At 36.3% G+C, this 23,134-nt stretch overlaps 3 protein-coding genes across 3 annotated transcripts; 1 reads left to right on the top strand and 2 right to left on the bottom strand.

Moving 5' to 3' along the window:
• Nucleotides 1–5,958: 5,958 nt before the first annotated feature.
• Nucleotides 5,959–7,391, bottom strand: ddit4 (DNA-damage-inducible transcript 4). The gene is made up of 3 exons (XM_038272704.1): nucleotides 7,238–7,391; nucleotides 6,853–7,079; nucleotides 5,959–6,751 (listed from the first exon to the last, which is right to left on the bottom strand). Exons 2-3 carry the CDS (start codon nucleotides 7,028–7,030, stop codon nucleotides 6,252–6,254), a joined length of 678 nt encoding a protein of 225 aa, XP_038128632.1. The 5' UTR covers nucleotides 7,031–7,079; nucleotides 7,238–7,391; the 3' UTR covers nucleotides 5,959–6,251.
• A 2,854-nt stretch (nucleotides 7,392–10,245) lies between these two features.
• On the bottom strand, nucleotides 10,246–13,506 carry anapc16 (anaphase promoting complex subunit 16). The gene is made up of 4 exons (XM_038272705.1): nucleotides 13,318–13,506; nucleotides 12,872–13,016; nucleotides 11,545–11,619; nucleotides 10,246–10,665 (listed from the first exon to the last, which is right to left on the bottom strand). The coding sequence occupies exons 2-4, from the start codon at nucleotides 13,011–13,013 to the stop codon at nucleotides 10,556–10,558; spliced, it is 327 nt and encodes a 108-aa protein (XP_038128633.1). The 5' UTR covers nucleotides 13,014–13,016; nucleotides 13,318–13,506; the 3' UTR covers nucleotides 10,246–10,555.
• On the top strand, nucleotides 13,506–19,753 carry ascc1 (activating signal cointegrator 1 complex subunit 1). The gene is made up of 9 exons (XM_038272703.1): nucleotides 13,506–13,729; nucleotides 14,289–14,391; nucleotides 14,496–14,593; nucleotides 14,677–14,855; nucleotides 14,957–15,090; nucleotides 15,600–15,719; nucleotides 15,806–15,930; nucleotides 17,653–17,726; nucleotides 19,389–19,753. The coding sequence occupies exons 1-9, from the start codon at nucleotides 13,615–13,617 to the stop codon at nucleotides 19,503–19,505; spliced, it is 1,065 nt and encodes a 354-aa protein (XP_038128631.1). The 5' UTR covers nucleotides 13,506–13,614; the 3' UTR covers nucleotides 19,506–19,753.
• Nucleotides 19,754–23,134: the final 3,381 nt, after the last annotated feature.

Here is a 23,134-nt window from a genome sequence, read left to right as displayed (position 1 = left end):
TATTGCATATTCATAGCAGAAAAAGTACTAAATGGATAAGAGGCGCTATTTAGCACGTTTTAAAGACCAAATCCTTTTAGCACGCTGTTGATAGATCAGTTTGTACATTTTTTAGCGTGCGCAGTGAAATAGCTCACGTTTTAATACACGCAAACCTTTGATAGATCCGGCCCATAGTGTGCAACCCAAAATGTTCAGTTTTAGGTCTCACCTGACAGTTCTCTCACCTTTTAAGTTGCGGATCCATGAATAGAGTCATAGATATCTGCAGTTCCTCCAGAGTTACTATAGTCTTGTCTTGGCTGCTTCTCCACAAAAAAACCTCTTTGGTCTCTTGGTTCAGGCTAAAAACAATATATTTTCTCTTTTAGAGTGACTATTGAAGTAATGGGTGTTATTTAGGGATATTGGAGTCAAAATGGGCCATGTTTGATTGCAATGACTTAAATATAACAAAATACATTTAATTTTTAGGCTGTAAAAAAACCAAATATATAAGAATGCTCAAAGGGTATGAATACTTTTCAAAGGCACTTTAGCAAAAGGATGAAAGGTGCTTCTACCCACCAGGTGGGACTACAGCATGATGTAGTTTTTGCAATTTAATGTCTGATGCATCCCGCCTTTAATTTTTAATGTGATTTCCTGTTTTGTTCAAGTTTTTACATACTGTACATCATCAGACAGCAAAAAGAAGAAAGCCTGCTTTTTATTTTCCGCTCTGTTTCTATTCCCAGTTTAAAATAAAGATGGATGCCTGAACGTGTTGAATGTGACTCATTGCTGTGAGTAGAACAAACACGGAGGTGGAAAAAAAAAAAAAAAAAGACAGAACAAAAGCTCAGTCAGCATATTTAGCACAAACTGTGCTGAGGGCTGACTAAGGCTGAGAGCTGGACACATGGCAGCGTGCACGTTCACGCTTTGAGAGTGAGACGTGCAGACTGTCCCGAGCAGCAGAGACGGCAGCGTCACATTCTTTCTCTATTAATAGGCTCAGCTGTTTTGGCAGATGTTGCAACTTTTACTCTCTGTCAGACTTTTTGCTTTGTTCCCCTCCAATTTGTTTCAACATCACTCTTTAATTTATGCTTGTATCAGCCTTGTTGAACTATTAGATATATGAGAAAACAGAAAAATCCAGATCCCTTCACTTAACAGATTCTTGACTATCAAGTAATTTTGCCTCTATTGTAATGGCTGATGTTACCTTCACAGAGAAAGTCTTTGCATTAGTACAAATTAATCTAAGATTAATGCATGTACAGAATTCAATTTAGGTTAAATATTTCACATATAAAACTCAAATGAATTCTCAAATCTTAAGAATGGGTGCAAGTCACCAGAGCAGAGGTGTAGTCAGAAAATTTTAATAAGGGTGGCCAGGCAATAACCAATGTACACTGAGGGGGGGCCAAAAGTAAAACATCCATATTTTCTAAATAAAGACAAACTATACTTTCCTAAAGAATTTGCTAACAAATAGACGCATATATTTAAACTTCGGTGCTTTCAAGATAAAAGGTATAGTGAATAAAATTCTTTCAGGTTTGAGTTTTGGGCGAAGATCTTTTCCATTGTCATTACTTACCTACTTTTTATCAATAATCATCTTCCATAAAATTGATATTTACAAGTATTAAGATCTACATAAATTGATTATTTAATACGTTTTTATTAAAATAGTTATTTATCTGATTTCATTAAAGACTCCTAGATGACTGCAGACACACATAATTTTCTCTTTAACCCATAAAACACAAAATCTAGTTCTGAAAAGAGCATGAATTCTGTACTTATCATCTTTAACGTTGGTATATGGATGTGCATAATTAACCACAGTGTTTTTGTTATCAAGTAATTATGTATATATGAAAAAATAGTAATTAATATATGAAAAATGTAAATGTTTTGTATATTCCACTTGATTATTAGGGGGAAAAGATGATAGGGGTGGAGCTAGATGGAGGGCCACCCCTGGCCCCCCATCTAGCCCCACCCCTGCACCAGAGAAGCAAGCTTTTTGTTTACATCCAAAACACGCAATGATACATTTATATATATATATATATATATATATATATATATATATATATATATATATATATATATATATATATATATATATATATATATATATATATATATATATATATATATATATATATATATATATATATATATATATATATATACACTATATTGCCAAAAGTATTTGCTCACCCATCCAAATTATTGGAATCAGGTGTTCCAATCACTTCCATGGCCACAGGTGTATAAATTCAAGCACCTAGGCATGCAGACTGTTTTTACAAACATTTGTGAAAGAATGGGTCGCTCTCAGGAGCTCAGTGAATTCCAGCGTGGAACTGTGATAGGATGCCACCTGTGCAACAAATCCAGTCGTGAAATTTCCTCGCTCCTAAATATTCCACAGTCAACTGTCAGCTGTATTATAAGAAAATGGAAGTGTTTGGGAACGACAGCAACTCAGCCACGAAGTGGTAGGCCACGTAAACTGACGGAGCGGGGTCAGCGGATGCTGACGCGCATAGTGCGAAGAGGTCGCCAACTTTCTGCAGAGTCAATCACTACAGACCTCCAAACTTCATGTGGCCTTCAGATTAGCTCAAGAACAGTGCGCAGAGAGCTTCATGGAATGGGTTTCCATGGGCGAGCAGCTGCATCCAAGCCATACATCACCAAGTGCAATGCAAAGCGTCGGATGCGGTGGTGTAAAGCACGCCGCCACTGGACTCTAGAGCAGTGGAGACGCGTTCTCTGGAGTGACGAATCGCGCTTCTCCATCTGGCAATCTGATGGACGGGTCTGGGTTTGGCGGTTGCCAGGAGAACGGTACTTGTCTGACTGCATTGTGCCAAGTGTAAAGTTTGGTGGAGGGGGGATTATGGTGTGACGTTGTTTTTCAGGAGCTGGGCTTGGCCCCTTAGTTCCAGTGAAAGGAACTCTGAATGCTTCAGCATACCAAGACATTTTGGACAATTCCATGCTCCCAACTTTGTGGGAACAGTTTGGAGCTGGCCCCTTCCTCTTCCAACATGACTGTGCACCAGTGCACAAAGCAAGGTCCATAAAGACATGGATGACAGAGTCTGGTGTGGATGAACTTGACTGGCCTGCACAGAGTCCTGACCTCAACCCGATAGAACACCTTTGGGATGAATTAGAGCGGAGACTGAGAGCCAGGCCTTCTCGTCCAACATCAGTGTGCGACCTCACAAATGCGCTTCTGGAAGAATGGTCAAAAATTCCCATAAACACACTCCTAAACCTTGTGGACAGCCTTCCCAGAAGAGTTGAAGCTGTTCTAGCTGCAAAGGGTGGACCGACGTCATATTGAACCCTATGGATTAGGAACGGGATGTCACTTAAGCTCATATGTGAGTCAAGGCAGGTGAGCAAATACTTTTGGCAATATAGTGTATATATATATATATATATATATATATATATATATATATATATATATATATATATATATATATATATATATATATATATATATATATATATATATATATATATATATATATATATATATATATATATATATATATATGTCAAACTCAAGCTTGTGAATCATCAAAAAGGTTACCCTAACTTACTTAGGACCAATAAATGGAACTATGTTTTATGAGGAAATGTGATCTACACAATTATAGTGAAGAGTGCTGACTTGACAGCTGTCCAGAGGACAGTCATTGGCAGCTCTCACCAGGAGGGTAAGCCAACAAAGGCCAAGGCAGAAACATTACTTAGATGAGCTATGCAGAAATGGGATATGGCTGTTTATTTTAAATGGTCTTTTTTTACCGGTAGATTGAAATATTGGTTTAATTCATAAAACAAAAGAGGAAAAGTAGTGAGTCACAGGGAATCTATGCTTTCTAGATCAGAGGTTTGCAACCTACGGCTTTGGAGTGGCTGTGGCTCTTTGGACCCTCTACAGTGTCTCTTAATAGTGATGCTATTTGAATAGAATTTTCACAACTGAATGACATTAAAGGAAACAGAATTATTTTTAGAGACATTAGCTTGGATAATGTATTTATTTTTATTTTTTTACATCAAATAACCTTAAGAAAAAAAATGAAAGCTTCTTATTTATGAATAGTTTATTTTCCCTTAGTTTAAAATCTAAAGCTGCAAAAGTGTTGGTTGTCTGAAATGGCAACACCTTTCCTATTGCAGATATATAAGCAGAAGCTGATTAGCTGATGAGGTAGGCCAGCTCTGAGATTGGATGCCCTCTGGACTCAGTGCAGGACTTGGGAAACAAAATGATCCTTACTAAATTAACATCTCTGTTGGATAATGTTTCCCACCCCATGCATGAAGCTGTTGCAGAACTAGAGAGCTCCTTCAGTGACAGACTGCTGCACCCTAAATGCACCAGGGAGCCTTATCACAGATCCTTCCTCCCAGCAGCTGTAAGGCTTTATAACCACCACTGTTCCCAACAATCTCAGTAAGTTGTTACATTCATGCTGATTTTGCACAGTTTCTATCTTAGTCAGTTAAATAAAATGCAGCTATAATTTTGCACATTGCTGATGTTGGTGCTATTTTCAAATGTCCATTACTGTTAAAATGTTGATAGCTTTATATTGGTTGTTTATTGTCCAGATACACAGTATTTATATTGTTAAAACACTGTACAGTACAGTATTTTGTTTATGATTTAACTCCTCGCCAAATATGTTATTCTTATACATTTTTCTAAGGTCCACATTTGTGTGACAATTATTTTCTATAATTTTTTTGCTGCTGTAAACACCAGAATTTCTCCATTGTGGGACAATGAAGGGATTTTCTATTCTAATTTACTCTATTCTATATATATATATATATATATATATATATATATATATATATATAGAGGTTTTGTTTTATTAAAAGGCTGCAGACCCCTGTTCTAGAGCAGGATGGTACCACCGTGCTATATTGGCAAGCTTGTTCAGCCCAACCTAAATCCCACCAAACTGTAGGGTAAAAAAGGCAAAAGTAGGACCCAACAATGCAGACAAGCTGAAAGTTGTTAATAAAGAAACCTTCCCTCCAGCAGAGCCACAAACTTTTTACTTCCGGCAGACTGTAGCATTGTGGGATTTCATGCTGTATTAAAACTCCTCTTTAATTGCCTAATGGGATATTACAATTTTTTCTTTTGTTGTATAACTCAACCTATATATGCACATATTAATGTGTGTTATTCAGCATAGTAAATCTGTATTCTGTTTTTTTTTTTGTCTGCAGCCAAATATTCCCACTTGTGGGACAAGAAAGGCATTTCTACTCTTTTAATGTTAACAGAAATGGAGGATCTAAATGAAACTAATGTTTTGCATTTTCTTATGTATATAGTTCTCTCTAAACTTTACAAGCTATGTAAGTGATCACCTGAAGAACATTCTGGATCCAAATGGAGGCCTGTCACAATTAGCATGTGATTTTCTACTTCTTTTCGGGAGTTATATTTATATCTTGTTGCATAAAGATCCACAGTAATGATTTAAAGCTCACCAACTGAAGAAAAACAGCTTTAAAATGCTTGTGCAGACATTTTGATTTGATTACCTCTATTACTGGCTAACACTACACCTACAAAGCCAAAGATCGCACTTTAGTAATAGGTAAGAAATCACACTCAGAAAACCAAACAAAAGAATTTATATGAAAAAACAATAATTTATTTGACATCATGAAAGTACAAAAACAGTGCAACGTTATGCGAGTCAGAGTATAAAACAAAGTTGTAAGCATGAGGTCCAAACAATTAAAAAAAAAAAAAAAAGAGAAAAAAATAGATAAGGTCTGAAACCTTAGCTGTAGCTTGCAAATGTACAAGCCCTGGCTGGTTTTAACTCTGGGAGTGTCAAAGTTATCCAACATGATGCTCCAAGTTATGATCCACCATGTTTATGTAAAAAAAAAAAAAAAAAAAAAAAAAAAAAAATCTGCAAGGACTTAAGGAATACAGCTAGCTGCCGTGACAAAGCTTCCATAGAAACTAAGGTTCACACTTTAATTTTTGCAAAATGCCCATTTACCAAAATGAAGCACGATGGTTAGGCTTAAAATAAAAGATACTCCAAGTACCATAAACTTCAGGTCCTGTACAGTGAGAACAAAAGGCTACATCAAACCGAAGTCCATCCTTAAAGTTCAAATGGCATATATTTTGAAATTCAAAGGCCCTTCTGTGAGTTTTTACTGTCGACTCAAGACATTCAACATTCCTCTATAAGCAGGCCTTCAGAGGAATACAGTTTCTTTTTAATAACACGGAACCCAGTGCTTAGTTTTAGAGCTTGTCTTATAGCTGGAGTGGAAGGAGACTTGGAGCTGAACAGTCCTTGGATTTTAGGCCACAGGCCACCTGCCTCTAGCCTCAGCACCAGAGTCAACTGAAATGTGGGGACGAGGTAGGGATCCACAGATAACTGTCCTATGCTCTCGCAGGTGGACCCTTGCTCCACGCAGAGGTCAATGAGGGCCCCTCTTAAGCCACAGGGCTCGCTAGCTGCCAGGTGGAGGAGCTCCTCTCCGATGTGTTCCAGAAGTTTCTCTGGAATGAGTAGCTTGGTACATCTCAAAGCGCAATCTGAGTCTTTGGCCTCTCTTAGGCTTCGTGCAATAAGCTCCACTACTTCCTTCAGGATTGCTTCCTCCATAGGGTCAAAGAAAAGGTCATCCTTGGATGGACACAGATCACTGGAGACATCAGATTCTGCAGGAGAACAACAATGTGAGTACTTTCAGCATCTCTAAACAGATATAACCTAAAAAATGAAGTTTTGATTCAAACATTTAAGGGGAAAAAATGCTTACCTGAGTCTGAAAGATCACTCCTGCTGCCATTGTCGGACCTTGATCCAATGCTGCTATCGCATGAGTTGAAATCTGCCATTCTTTGGACCAGTTTTCCCCAAGACAGCCTTCTGGGACTGCTGTCCACTGGGGATGGAGGTATACTGCCTGCCTCTATGGGTGCAAAGACTTCAGGCATGTTTGTCTTCTCTTCAGTGTTCAGCAGACAGTCCTCAGATCTCAACTGTCTAATGAAGACAAATAAAGAAACACATAAGAACATTAAACCTCAAAGCAATTCTCCAACAGTCAACTGTTAAGACTTGCAGCTAACAAAAGCTTGTGACATCACCAGCTGACCTGGTTAAATGTCTCTAATTCCAACAAAGATTAAATATATACTTACAATTTGAAATAAAGCTGTTAAAGTGCGTATTCGCTGTTTAAAGTGGGAAATTATTGTCTGGAAACTTCCACCGTCCGTTCGCTCCACCTTCCTTCTCAGTCAACAGCTGTCGGGCTCTGCAGTAGCTCTCAGCCTGCACAACAATGGTTATATACGAGTTCCTTTAAGCCACGCCCATTGTACCCTGACCAGCCAATCAAAAAGAGGGGCACGGCATGTGAGCTGTAGCTTGCCTGGTAACATGCCAATAGAAAAGAAAGACAAACAGGCGGCGGGCGAGGTTTGGACGGGAGGGGGGCTTCAACCGCACTGTAGTGGAAATGTACAGGGACGTGTCTGGGCTTGTAAGCGTCCTATAGCGGTTCTTTTGTCTAGCATAATCAATAGGCTTTCATATGTTGTTGTTTTTCTTTTTTTTGCTGTTGCATGTGCATTGGAAGCCATAAAAGCAAAGAGAGTCCGTGCCGACCTGGTTATAGCTGGTTCAGGATCAGAGTGTACAGTACATTACGTCACCTGTTTTTTCGCTAAAGCATTACATCAGAATTTTTTATCTGCCTCATGGAGATGCCAACATGCTGCATAATGTAAAACTTACCAATAAATGAAAATTGAAACATATATATATATATATATATATATATATATATATATATATATATATATATATATATATATATATATATATATAATGTATATTACTCATACGAGATGTTGAAACACATTTTAAAATGAGACAAAGACAAATGCAAATACAAAAAAATGCTTTAAAATGACCATTTCATTTATTAACTGAAAAAGAAATTCAACCTGCCACAATTAGGAACACAATCCTATAAATCATTAATGAATCGTGTAAGCTAAAATACTTAAAAGACTTCTAAAAATTAATATATCATGGCTTCTATAGTTGCCTCCCTCCCTGTTTTCTCCAAGAGTGCAACAACAACTTACTTAAGCAAACTCAGCTTCCCTTAATTGAGGATTTGACATAGACAGGGGAAAAAAGGCATCCAAGGAAAACACCTATGGTATAATAATTGCTGATAAAAAATAATGCTAAGTAAAAAATATTGCACCTACTGTAGAACAAAGAATTTAAGAACATGACACTAGAATTTAAACCAAGTGCTGGTACTGCAGTGGTCTGGGGCTGCTTCCTGCTTAAGGCCTCTGACAGCTTGTCATAAGTATTGGAGGTCCCATCAATGTCTGTCCATTCTGTACAGACTTACATTATAAGACAATGGCTCCTCAGCTCATGTTTTGGAAAATTAAAAATACTAACAAATTGAAAAGTTGTGTTAAATTTACAAAATAAATCAATTCTTAAATCGGCCCTCTGGTGCATTTACGGTGCAAAGATAGACAGCTGCACCCTAAATGCACCAGGTAGCGTTATCACAGATCCTTCCTCCCAGTAAGATCTTATAACCACTGTTCCCAACAACCTCAGTAATTTGTCACCTTTATGCACATCTCTGGTGTTGCTACTATTTTCACATATCCATTACTGTCAAAATATTGAAAGCTGATTATTATTTATTCTCCAGATACACCTTATTTATATTGTAAAAACACTGTACAGAACATTATTTTGTTTATTTCCTTAACTCTGTCACTTATTCTGTTATTTTTATACACTTCTATGGTCCACATTGTGTGACCACTTCTGCTATAACCTTTTGCCGCTGCTGTAATGCCACAATTTCCCCATTTTGGGACAATAAATGGTTTTTCTATTATATTCTTTTTTAAATGCTTAAATGGGATTTCAGACACGCAATCTGATTTTTTTTTTCTCTTTTCACCAGTTTTTTCCCATTCACCTTTAAACTTGAAATGGCACAGTGATTATTTAAATAAACTTTGGTAGCAAAGTCTTTAAAAAAAAAAGGCCATGTTTGCGGCTCTAAACAATTTTTATTAGCTGGACTGAATGTGAATCTTTTAAAGGCTGCAGACCCCTGGTATATAGAATATTCATACTTAAATTTGGGGTACTTTTTCACATAGAGCAGAGTATTGTTTTAATTTTGAGCGCTTAAATTATTAGAATAAATTGAAACCTGCAAACAGGTTAGTATTGATATGAGATGCTTAATGATCAATAGTTTTAAAAAGCATGCAGAAACAGTATGAAAGTGGTGTGTGTGGGGGTTGCAACTATCTTTCTTCTGTAGGACTAGATCGTGAAAGGCTGAAAATTTGGGGCGATGAATAGGGGTACAGAAATGTGTGATTAAATGAATACAGCAACACAGAATAAGGATTCAGGTCTTTAAAAAAAATGGTTTCCTTGTACAAAAAACAAAACAAACATTTCGATTGGATCACTTATGGGTCAACAAGCTTTACATACACAGCACTGTTAGATCATAGAAAGAGTTCTGGATAACAGCCAGATTAATGTTATACTGCTTCACATGCGTAGGCGTGGAAGAGTCTGTACTTTTCAAAGGAGGAACTGAAAGACAAAAGCACATCACAGCACACTGTGTTCTATAGAGGATGTGTAGGGTTAGGAGAGTGAAACCGCAAATTTTAATTTAAAAAGTCGTTTTCATAAGCAAAGGGAAGCGAGCTATATAAAAAGAAGTAAACAAACTACATAAGCAACAACTGTAAAAGTGTTCTGAATCAAACTCCTTGTAGATGAAATCTAACTCGCAGCTGGAGGTGTGTCCTCCAGTGGCTAGGGCCAGGCCAGAGAACAGTACGTTCTGTGCATTCCCGGCCTTCATTTGGATGAAAACAACCGTTCAGAGTGCAGGGCATCTGATCCGTGTGCTTGGGTTTTTTGTTTTTCTTGCTGTAAACACAGAAAGATAGCTGCACGAAATCAACAGTGCTGCTGCACGAAATCAACAGTGCTGCTGCACGTCAAACTTTGGCATGTTAAAGAAGCAGGAAATCATGAGGAAATTACTGATCAGATCAACAGAAGCAAAAGCATAAGTGTTAGTGAGATGGAATATAGAGCACAAACCTCACAACACCAACCAAAATACATTTCTCAAGAGCTTTATTCATCTAAATGGGATGAAAAATCTATAAATATGAATATTAATTAAGGTTGCAATTTTTGTTATAAGAGTTAAGCTGATAGGGATTTTGGTTTCATGATACACATTAATGCGAAAAGGTAAAAAAAAATATATAAAACAAAAGTGCAACTTAAACTCAACACTTTGAAACAACTTTAAAGTTTATGTTACAGTGTAAACTCTTACAGGTAGAAATAGGACATGTGAGACAAATAAAACACTTCTTTTTGGCTGACTGTTTCCCCCCATAAAGGCATCCGATGGTCGTTATTTAGGACGGTGTGAATCCCAAAAGCTGCTCTATTGGTTTGTACCGCCACTCGTCTGCTTCTAGCTCCTCCACGAGGCTTGCAAGTTTCTCCATTCTAGATGCTTGTTGATCTGAAAAAACAAACAGCTTATTTTATCAACCATATTTTATTGGATAAATCCACAAGGAACGTAGATATAGTGTGTTTTACTAAAGAATTCAAACTGACCCCTTTTCAAACTTTGTTACATTTCATTAACATGCATAAATCTAATCTATTGTGATTTTATTAGAGAGAAATCCACAAATTTAAACATTAAAGTTGAAGGGAAACAAAAGCTGAAGTTCAGAATTTTTAACAAACACAAAATCTGGGAGGTCTGCCCCCGTTTAATAAGTTATCCCTAAGAAAATGACAATGCTAGGAACTGACTCCAGAAGTCAGTTAATTAGAAACTGGTGAAATAAAAGTATAAGTGTTAGCTATAAGCCATAGAGGGTTAACAGGAAAACAGTGGAAATCCGTGCTTGGATCAGGTAATACCAAAGTTAAACTTTGAATCTACATTGTTAACATAGTGTATAGTAGTTGCATCATAATGATGCTCTTCTTCAGCATTGACAGTAAAGCTGGTCAGAGATCATGGGTTAATGGTTGAGTCAGAGTCAAATCTGAATAAACACAAGAATCTGTTTCAAGACTTAAAAGGTACACTTTCTATCCAGCTAAAGCAATATTGTAAAAAGAAAGGCGAACTGTTGATTCCCAAATGTACAAACCTATAAACAAACTGCAGCTGTAATTTTAGTAAAAGGTAGTTTCCAAAAAAGTGCTGACTAATGTTAGCTGAATACAAATGGACCACACATTTTCTAAACTTTATTAGTAAAAACAGGAAAAAAAAAAAAAAATCAATCATCCTTCTCTTTTACAGTCATAATATGCAAATTACTTTGAGACGAACATAGAAGCATACGTGAAGACAGATGTCAAAAAGAAACTGACTCACCTTGTTTAACCTGCTTTAATGTGGAGGCAACTTGGTAGCTGAACACAGATTCACACAAAAATCTGTCAGATCCATCTGAAAAAAAAGATACATTGAAAAATGAAACCAAGTACTTCAAACAGTAAATATGTTTCAGCTTTTCTTACTTGTAATCTTTGTATTTCATACCAAAACGCCTAAACCTATTTTAGTTTGGCCAATTCATTGAAGCATTTTATCTTCTTTGGGTATGGCTGAATGATTTAGCTTAAAGTGAAAATTGCAATTTAATCACCCAAAATTGCAATTTTTGTTTAATTTTTCTTTGCGCCAACTACAATCATCTGGATGATTTAATCCAGGGTTTTATGGTTTTCATGACGTTGAAAGCTTTCTCGTCCAGAGTTCATTTTCTTTACTGTTAATGCTGTATGGTAAAGTGCTTACTTTTACTCACACACACGGTTCTAGACATTACCTGCAACTCTCCTTCGTCTCTTCTATGTCGCAACAAACCTACTTTAATTGAATGTCTCTGCAATATTAAAATTGCATTTTTTAAAGTTTTGATCATATTAATAGTGCAATTCATTTTGAAGTTGTGTAATTTTGTCTCCTTTTCACACATTCTTTATGAATGACAAGACATTATAGTGAACATCTTTCCAAAGTTTGTATATCCGGAAACTAAAATATTGGTCAATTTGTCTGCAAAACAGTTAAAGCTCAGTCAGACCGGATATACAAGTACCAATCTGTGATGAACTAGACACAACTTCTTTTAGAAATGGCCGTCTTTTTCCCTTAAGTTCAGACTTGGATTACTGATACTAGTTAACAGACACCTATTCACTGACCTTAAGCTGCTTCTTAAAATATTGGTCCAATTTTACAGCTTGTAAGGTTATGTGAACCATGTTTATTGTAGATAATCAGTACAATAGCGGTTTTGGAGAACTTTAAAGCAGAGTTTGTTCTTGCTGTTATATAATAGAGTTTCTGGACATATTTTCATTAGCAAACCTCTGAAGACTTCACAGATTAACTGTCCTTAAACATACTAATCTGTGATTAGTGATTAGTATGTTTATGGGATTAAAGAGGGCTATGCAAATAAAAATGATTGCCTGAATCATATCCTTTCTCTTCTCAACTTTGTAGTTTGTCTTGAACTATCACACAAAATAATGAAGTACATCAGTTAGTGGATTTGGATGAATTTGATAAGGTTGTGTATTATAATGTCCCCATTAGCATACATTTACGTTCCTCATATAATGAACAGATTTCCCTGCACCCAAAACAATGTCTACTTGCAATATAAACTAGCTGACAGCTGAAAGCCTACCTTCCATCATTTCTCCTGCTCCTTTAGGGTATGTGTAGAGAACCTTCCTTGGAGGGATGAGGTCTGAGGCGCTGAATCCAGAGCCTGTAACCGAGCTACCGCTTACACCTCCAGCAGAGGAGGATGATGAGGACGCGGCCATTTCCTTTGGAAAACAAACAACCAAAAACACTTTTAAAAAAGCCTATGATAACTTTATCTACTGCTAATCCTAGAGTGAAAGCTGAATATCCGAGAATCCATCAGAGATTAAGCCAAACAACAACAACAACAAAAACATCAGCCTAAAACCACAACACAAATATTCAACGGTTTCCGAGCGAACTTCATATACATGTAATCAGCTACCAGAACGGCTTACAGAAAAAAAGGTAACTTTAGCACTGGAGAAACCCATCTACAATATTCTCTACACAGCTTAACTTTCTCTAAACAGTAAAACCTACCGTAAATGTCCAAAAATGTCGGCTTTATTTCTACACGACGACCCTTGGGTTTGTTTATAACTCCGTAATTTAACACAGAACATATACAGTGGCAATTTAAACGTCTAATTACAATAACGTTTCAGCTCAGCTAGCTGAAGCTAGCTATACTTGAAGATCTGTACAAACTGCCGTAAAGTATCTGAAATTGTCGTAACGTTATTTAACGTTAACCAGAGCTAGCATACGTGAGTGGCTTGCTAGCTGGTTACATTTAAAGATAAGTTTCGCACCATTCTGTCTAAGTTTTACTTAACGATGGATATCCTACGTCCCCCGCTTATCAACATAAACGGCAGAATATATCGAAGGAATATAGTTAAAGAAGAACCATATGAAGAGGAAGATGATTTCTCGTACACTGGACCATCTGGTAAGTAAACATAATATAAAGGCTTGCATAAATATTCATACCCCTTTTTCACATTGTATCACGGTTTAAAAAGTAAAGTTGCATAATCAAGTATAAGTATGTCAGTCTGATAAGAGGTTTGATAATGTTTGGCGAGAGGAAAACTGTTCTTAAACAAATCTATTCTTTATGAAGTAGTAGCTATGGTGTCTGGGTAAAATAAAACACCAAAATGTTTTGCCCTAATTCATAGTGTCCTAAGCTTTCCTATTGTTCCTGTGTTAAAAAATGGTCTAGTCAAAGTCCAGACCTCAATCCAAATGAAAAGCTGTGACAGGTCTTGAAAATCTTGGTATTCAAAGATTCTCTCCATAAAATCTGTTTTAATTAAAAGAATACCTTAATCTCCAAGGAAAAGTTGTTATTTTGAATAGTTTTATTTCACATCAATTCACAATTAGAAATGTTACAAAAATAATAATTATTTAGAATTATTTTTCAACAAATAAAACATACATAATGTAACAATTGCTCTTAATATGTCTTATAAATAGCAAATTAAATGTTTCTGTGATTTAAGAAAGTAAAGATCTGACAGAGGATGAAACCTGTGATCTCCACCTCATTGAAGAGACGGATAAAGGATACCGCTGCGCCATTGATGTCCCAAGTGTCCTTTACAAGTAAGTTGTGAACAAAAGGCTGGTGTTTATCTGAAAGGAATATATTTTTGTGGGAGAAGTGGTGTACCATGTGTCTGTGAACATGTTTTTATGTTGTTGTACAGATATATCATTGGTAAAAAAGGAGAAACTCGTAGACGCCTGGAGTCTGACACCAAAACCTCAATCAGTATTCCAAAACAAGGAATTGAAGGCCAAATTGGTGAGGATTACTGTCAAATGATGTCCTTCTCAACTGATCTGTGAGCTAATTTTGTCATATTTCTGCATTTTTATGCTTTATAGTTATCACCGGTGCCCAAAAATCTGCAGTTTCATCTGCAGTCACTCGAGTGGAGGTCCTTGTGGAGAGTTTTAGAAAGAAACAGCCTTTCACTCACTTCCTGTCTTTCCCTTTGAATGATTCTAAAGTTCAAGAGGGATTCCAGACCTTTAAAAAGGAGGTGTTGCAGCAGTGTTCACAGGTGCTCCAAATATAATAAAAAAAAGATAGAAAAACTTTTGGAAGTAGTTTGATATCTTTCCCATCTGTGATGATAAATAAATCACAATACCTAATATGCAGGACCACGGAGTGGAGGAAAGCATCTTTCAAAACCCTGCGAAACTTCACTTAACCATTGGCACCATGGCTCTGTTAAATGACACAGAAGTGAGAAAAGCATTTGATCAACTCCAAGAATGCCAAAGTTTTATCAGGTAGGAGCTTAAGAAGCAACATTTTCATGGTAGGCTTAAAGTTATGATCAATTCTGAAGCAAAAATATATGTAATAAAAAACATTGAACCTGCTCTCTAAAAGAACATATTTTTACTATTTATTTTAAAGCACAGGAAAAAAAATAGATAAATCATCACAGTATCTTTTATAGTGTTACCTAATTGGGCTGTACACATTTGTTTTTTTAAAAACTGTTTAAAACTCACTAACCAGCATTGGATGGTATCAAAAAATCATGAAACAACAGGTGGAGAAGGCGTATACCACAAGTTATAGTGATAGCTTGGGTCACTATGACACTTTTCCTGTTATCTTATCGAAAGGCCTTAAACAGTAGGAGTGGTTTGACAGAATGTTTTATCTACTTTAAAACCGCAATTTAATAAAGCCATCTCAAACATTGATGCTGGTAACGTTTCTGTGCGTAGTTGCCAGACAATATTCAAGTTTTTTTTGTTTTTGCTTGTTTATCTGTGCACTTCATCAGGGACATCACTGAAGGAAAACCTCTGTTATTGGAAGTGACCGGTATAGAGTACATGAATGATGATCCAGCTATGGTGGACGTCCTGTATGCCAAAGTCAATGTTAAAGATGGATCCGACAGGTTACAATTTCAAAGAATTATTATTGGGTTTTTTTGTGCTTTAATCTATGTTTTAATGTTTTGAATAAGCTTGTTCTGTACTGTAGGTTGCAGGTGATTGCAGACCGGCTGGTGGAGCACTTTGTCTCTGTGGGGCTAATGCTCAGGGAGTGGGACAGAGTGAAGCTGCATGGCACTGTGATGAACACACTGTTCAGGAAGGACTCTACAGGTTAATGTTGGGAATTCTAATGGATTTCTGCTGGATACTATCTCAGCCATAAACCATTCTCCATTAAGGACATGTTACCATGTGTCGGAAAAGGCAGCAAAGTCTCTGAAGGGCCTAGCGCTGGCTCATGTCATATCCATGTTATATCTTGTTACACATTTGCAATAAACTCAACTGGGGCTGAAACAATAAATCGGATTAATCATGATAAATCCATTATTGAAAAAATAGTCAATTAATCTAGTAGTCGATTAATCATTAAATGGAGTATAGAGACTGTAAAATATACCTTTAGCTGACAGAGCAACCCACTTAGAGCAGCAGTTATATCAAAATTGTAAAAAAAAAAAAAATTTGAATTTATGATGAAAAAATTTTTTTTTTTCATTTGTCAACATGCTCTCTCCTAAACTCCTCAATTGTTTAATATTTTAGTTTCCCCTTGTTTAATTTCATAAAATATTTTTCTTTAAGGAACCTTTTCCTGTCCAATTATTAATCAATAGATTAATCGATTTGCACAATAAATGTTAGTTTAAGCCCTAAACTCATCCCTTTTTTTAATAGTAATCCATAATACTCAAAATGGCAGAAACAAATAATTCAAAACAATCACTCTGCGTGTATTTGATCAATAATAACCTTGCAAAGCTGAGCTTAAAAAGCCTGAAAAGCTGAGATGTAACTCCTTGAAATATATTTGGATTTAGGTTATATATACTTTATAGCTTGATCTAAACCGTAAACATAAAGACTGAGCTTAGGGAAAACAAAAAGGTTTGCGTAAGACTAACTTTTTGTACAATTAGTGAGGCAATAACATGGCTGTTTTTTTTTGGAGATGTTTCTTCAGGAAGTAAAACTTGACATTTCCTCCACTTAATAACAGTTATGCAATAGATTTAATCCTTCCTTTCAGTGAGCTCAGATGTGTAGAAATAAAGTTGTCCCCCCCCCCACACACACACACACAAACTGATATTTGAATGTGGAAAAAAAAAGTCTTGAGCTTCACACTTGATCTTCCTGTTTGTTTTACAAATGTAGCTAAATTAAGCTGTTAGAGAATTAATGTAGACTGGGACTAAAAGCAGAACTATTGCCCAACACTAGTTCATAAACAAATGTTTTTTTGCATGTTTTTTCTTAAGAGCCCTGACCTACCTCACACAGAAAGTATAAAAGTAGACATGCTAGGATAATTCTAGCTATCCGTTTGCCCAGAACATACTTTTCCAATGTTCCCTTGTTATCTCTTGGCTGAGATTGGAACCGGAGTGACGGCACAGCTAAGCCTCAAAACAATTAGAGCAACTAAATTGCCCAGAGAGGAATCAGGGAGGTACTTCTCTGTTTGTCCTCAGAGCTGCATACGTGCACGGAGCAGTGCGCTGCTTTCCAAGTACTCTCACAATGCTCTCATTCATTTTGCACATGGAACCGTTCCAGGAGCGCTTCTCACATTTGCTCCAAAATAACCAACAACACCACCGCACAAGCAAAGCGGTCCACTGCTGACCGTGTTTACCACTACTCTGCACAAACCCCAGTGTCCCGATGCTCCTTAACTCTGGTGTATAATTTAATAAAAGAAGTTACCTTGATGTTCACTGGCTACTGTTGAAGTAAACCTGATCTGCTGGTAAACATGTTTATGACTTGCCTGAGATAACTTATCTCCATACTTTTCCTTATATTGTTTTGTTTGTGGTGTTTTTCCAGTTGAAGACATGGGTGGAGCAGGAAGACAAACCACAAGTGGAAGGGAGGCCTTTGATGCTAGAAACATATTAAAGGTTAGAGGGATCACATTAGTCCAGTAGCGCTCTACTTCTGTGAGAACAGACACAAAGATTTATAAGATGTTGACACCATAAAATAGGATTGCCACACAGTATCATATCTATGTTTATATATATATATATATATATATATATATATATATATATATATATATATATATATATATATATATATATATATATATATATATATATATATATATATATATATATATATGTACATGTTTTGTACTGTATTCCATTTAGTTTGAAGACATTAACAGGATTTTTAGCAGGTGTTGGCATTTCCTCAGCAACAACACCAGCATTCCTCAGCATTCAGTCCCATGATAGCGGGGTGATTAATAGCTCTTTATAACCTGCTTTAGTTCCTTTGGCCGAACACCTTGTCGCATTGCCTAACTTCTATCAAGTATTTCAAAATGTTTGTTAATTTGAGCCCACAACTGAAATAATAGCTTATTCACTGTAGGAAATATGTAAAGCTGTTTGATCACTTTATTTATGCCCACACATTTCCTGCTGGTACATTCAAAAGCTCAAGTGTTCACACCGCTTGAATTCCATCACCTCATTTGTCGCTTTACAGTTTTAAATGTCAAGCTTTTTTAGTTGGGAGAGGGGGGTGAATTTTATAAAAAAGTCAAGGGGAAAAAAAGAAAAACATTTTTCAACAGTTTTACAAATTGAAAACGAAACAAATGTCTAGCAGAAGTATTCAAATTCCTTTTATAATAATAGTCCTGAATAAAATCCTGTATTACCATGTTTGTTAGAAAATATAAAGAAACAAAAGCCATCGTAAGTCTAGGGCTGAATGATTTGAGCAAAAATCGAAATTGTGATTTTAAATATTGCCATTTTTCTTTGCACTAAGCACAAGGATGTAGATGTTGCAACTCAGGGTTTCAATTTGTTTCATGACCTTGAAAGCTTAGTTGTCCAGAGTCCATTAGTTTCAGGACTTTACTGGGTCCTTTGCTTGAAAAATGTTCTACCACTAATATCTTCCATGGATCTGGTCGCTAGCTGGAGCTGTCTCTTCCCGTCTGTGTGGCAGTGAACCCACTTTAACTGTATTTCCACCACCTAAATGGCTGAACATGGAAATCTAGGGTTACTCTTGTTAAATGTAACGTGACTTAAAGTGAGCTCCTTTGATAATTGCATTTTGCTAAATTGTGAATATATTGCAAATGCAATTAAATGGCCGGCCCTAATGAAGACCAAGGCACACAGCAGACAGGTCAATGAGGGGGTTGCAGACGTTTAAATGAGAGTAAAGTTATTAAACCATAACCCTGCTATGAACCATGTTCAATCCATCATCTAAACACTGCAAACCTACCTAGACATGACTGTCCATCCAAAAAAGCAGGATTGGCAAGGAGAGCAATTATCAGGTTGTTTTCTGAAACATTTTAGTATTTAGCAATTTCCTTCAACTTTACCAGTGTCAGTCTGTCATATCCTGACATAAAGATATCAAATCCTGATAGAGAGTTAGCAGTTGCAACAGGATGAATAATTTTGCTAGCCACTTTGGATGGTAAGAAATGCATTGCTTTCATTTGTGTTTTTGAATCACTTTGTAAAATTTTAATCATAATTTTTTAATTTAGAAAACAACTTTTCTTTATTTTTATGTTTTTCCAGAAATTTAGTAATTATAGCTTCGGGGAGCTTGAGCTGAACACAGTCCAGCTGTCACAGAGGTACTCAACAGACTGCAATGGATACTACTCATCGGCTGGAAGCATCAGCTTCTCATGACCTTCATCCCAGCCTTGCATAATATTCTGAGGTGTGGAAGTTCGGAAACTTGTTCTGCAGAAGCTTCAAATTGCAGTTTTTTGCTCTGTCCTCCAGGTGGCAGCATATATTAGCCTTTTTTTTTTACCCTTCAGTGGATTTGTTTAACACACAGATTCTAAAATATTGTGTTACAGTGTAGAAGAAAATCAAAAGAAAACCTGTAAAGGTTGCATAAAATAAAAATATATACCTTCTGTATTCATTAACATATTTGTTGTGGTCTTGATTTATTTTTACAGTATCAGGGATTGTTGCTGATAGTAGAGGGATCAAGGTTTTTATACTGATTTATCCTCATCTTGTTTAGAGTTTTTTTTTTTTTTTTTTATAGTGTGTCACATACACAGTGACTAACCTTAAAGAGAATAAAATAAATACTTAAACAAATCTTAGTCTAACATCTTGTGCCAGAGAACAAAAGCTGTTTTTAGTTATTGAAACAGTCTGGCTTAGAACAGTGTGATCCTCACCTCCTTGAATGCCGTAGCCCTGTGTAACACACTTCCTTTCACCTCACTGAATCTGTTAATGCGTCACAGACATGATTTATTACACTAACCAGTCTGTCTTTTTATACCCCATCTTTCTTTTTGGTCGCCTTACCCACACAAACTACTGCAGCTTTGCTCCCACCGCCGTCTGTCGACTGTGTCATTGCATACAGACGTCAGACAAAGAGCAGGGCTACTTGATCATGCCTTTATTTCCCCTCAGCTGGTGGTTCTCTCTGTTTAGCATGCAGGAGTGTGACCACCAAGCAGCCAAAAGTTACACCAGTGAAGTCTGAGGTTCCTCTTTGTTAACTATTCTGCCCATTTTAGCAGTTCCTTTCTTCTGTCTACAATCATGGAAGTTTCTATTTGAAATATCTAGGCTGCTAATCTTTCCATGCCTAAATGGTCAGTGGTGTTGTCTTGGAATGAATTCCATTTACTCAGGCCAACAAAGACCCCTAATTATGCACATTTGCTCTTTAGACAAGATGCTTGTTTCTGGTTCAAGAGCACACATCTAGTGTGCCACCACTTCCAGGTAACACGTGCATAGAGGGTTATTTTACTCGGGGCTGAACAAACAGAGCTCACGAGCAAAAATGAAGGAGACGAGGCACGTGATTTGCAATTTAATTAAACCTTTAAGGACTGTGTATTCTTGTCTGTGAAAACGGACATGATTAAAAATGACTTCAACAGGAGTCTGCACAAAATACGTATTACGGATCATATTGTGCTTAAATCAATAGAAAATGTTATGATATGAATTTATGTTTCTTTGAATCACAATCTCAAACTTTGCTTAACGTGTTCTGAAAAAAAAGGATGTTGTATTTAAATTACAGACCTAAAAAACATTAATTCAATATATAGAAAACCTCAGCTAAAATTCAGTCTTTTACATTATGGTTTGACATTAGGTGATTTAGCGGTATGATGATATAGAAATTAGAGATACTGTCCATGTTCCTGTCAGGGAATTCCTGTAAAGGTTTCTTAGACTGTTAAAGTTAGTAGTGATGCATCCCAGTGACGAACTCCTGGGTAAAGGGAAGCTACTGTACTTTTAAATTTTTTATTACAAGAAAGGCAAATTCAACCACGTTGAAGTTTAAGGCGGGACATACAGCTGTGACCAAACCAGAGGGTCCCTCCTTTCCCTGAACAGATTCAGTGAACCCAGTCACAGCTTAAATATGTGAAGAACTAAACCTGAGTTCTGCTCATGATCAATCTGTCTTGCCAAATTTCTAATAGCGAACTCCAAATGTTATTTTTTAAACTATCCATATTAGATTTAAACTAATACATGCTTTTTAAGGCCATTTACATAATACAAATAACACACAGTGATAAGAAATGCTATGTAAGTTTAAATTTAAACAAAAACAAAAAAAATTGTTACATTTATTAGCTAATTAAGGTGCTCTAATCAATGGCTGATACAAAAAAGGCCCTAATATTGACAAAAAAATGCTTTGTTGAATTTATGCCAAAGGTGGTGAAAGGCAGTTTGTGATTAAAGGAAGCATTTTCACTTACAAACCTTTGCAGGATTATAAGTGAGAAACACTATTGCATATTCCTGTTTACATACATTTACACAATTGAGCATTTGCATCATGTGAGAATGTGGTTCACATGCCATTGTACCTTTTTTGTCATCGGTACAGATGGTTGTGCCAAGAATGTCACAGAGCAGTATGATAAGCCTCCTGTTACAGCAGACTCTCACTCACCAGTGTTGACAACACATGTCCTGCTGTTTCTGGGAAGCTCTGACTCAGTAGTCTGTAACAGGATTTGAACACTTCTCATGATTTTACACATTCAACACACTGATCTGCAAACTAGTTGTGGCATATGTAATATATTTAAGGCTTCGGTGTGATTTCTGTGACAAATTAACGATGAAATCACTTCAATCCATGAGATCTCACAACTTTCAGTAAATTTGTTCAAATAACCACATCTTTTTACCAACATCTTTGTGCTTTAGCTTGCATGTGCACCAGCAGAGATGCACAGTCTCTGTCACAGACACGTCTCAACCTTATTAGTCAGCTTTGTTCTTCCCACACTGTGAGGCTCCAACAAGACCTTTAAATTCAAGTTTGCTCTGCTTAAAAAAAAAAATCTGTATAAATTAGATGTCTGTGAGCTGTGCTTGTTTCTTTTTATCTGCATAATTTTTTCATGAGGTTCTAATGAGGCAGAAGATGTATGTTTTAATAAAACATTAGTTTATATAAGAACATGTGCTAAAGCTACTTCACAGTGTTAGGTAAGAAATGTTAACGCTCGTTGAACTTTCCTACATTTTTGTCACAACCACAAGCTTCAATGTGTTTCTTTTGAGTTTTTATTTAGAATGTAAATGTCAAAATAAAGGTTTGACAAAAAAAGAAGAGAGAACAAGCAATACAACAATCATCCTGATAGCATTTAAGATTTAAACTTAAACTTTTGGAGTTGGAGTAGATAAACATTACCAATATAAAGTGCAGCAGTGATCAGGGTGTAACAGTGTAGGAGAAAAAGAAAGTTTAAATAATGGTGCAAAAGGGCATTGATATGAAAAAGTCCAGTGCAATGCGAACATAAATATGGTGCAAAATGCAGTTAAACATCGAGTTGTGTCCTATTTAAAAGGATTATAAAAGTTCAGCACTTGGTAATGCAGAATAATGTTGTAAGTGTTATGCAGAGTCCAGTTTAGAGTTCAACAGTCTGATGGCAGCGGGGAAAAAGCTGTTTCAGAACCTGCTGGACTGCAGCGGATGCTACAAAGCCTCTTCCTTTTTATTTGATTTAAATCAGCTTTACATTTACTTTGAGAGGAAATGTTATTTATTTTTCTTTCAGTACATGCTTGATGTAGGTAAATTATTGGTGGGCCCTTGTCTCCTATCTCTATTTCCTGTTTCTTTGTAAACCAAGTAGACTGATGTATTATATATAAAAGAGACACAGATTATTTTCTATAGTCTAACAGGAACTACACTCCAAAATTCCCCAGAAAAAATGAACAAGGGACCACTTGAATTCAATACAACAGTGCCTCATTTCTTTAATAGCTCCCTTTTTCAATGT

The sequence above is a fragment of the Cyprinodon tularosa genome, unplaced genomic scaffold (assembly GCF_016077235.1).
Source record: "Cyprinodon tularosa strain WSP-4 unplaced genomic scaffold, ASM1607723v1 ctg84, whole genome shotgun sequence".
Taxonomy (NCBI): Eukaryota; Metazoa; Chordata; class Actinopteri; order Cyprinodontiformes; family Cyprinodontidae; genus Cyprinodon; species Cyprinodon tularosa.
This window is presented reverse-complemented; position numbering and strand designations above follow the sequence as displayed.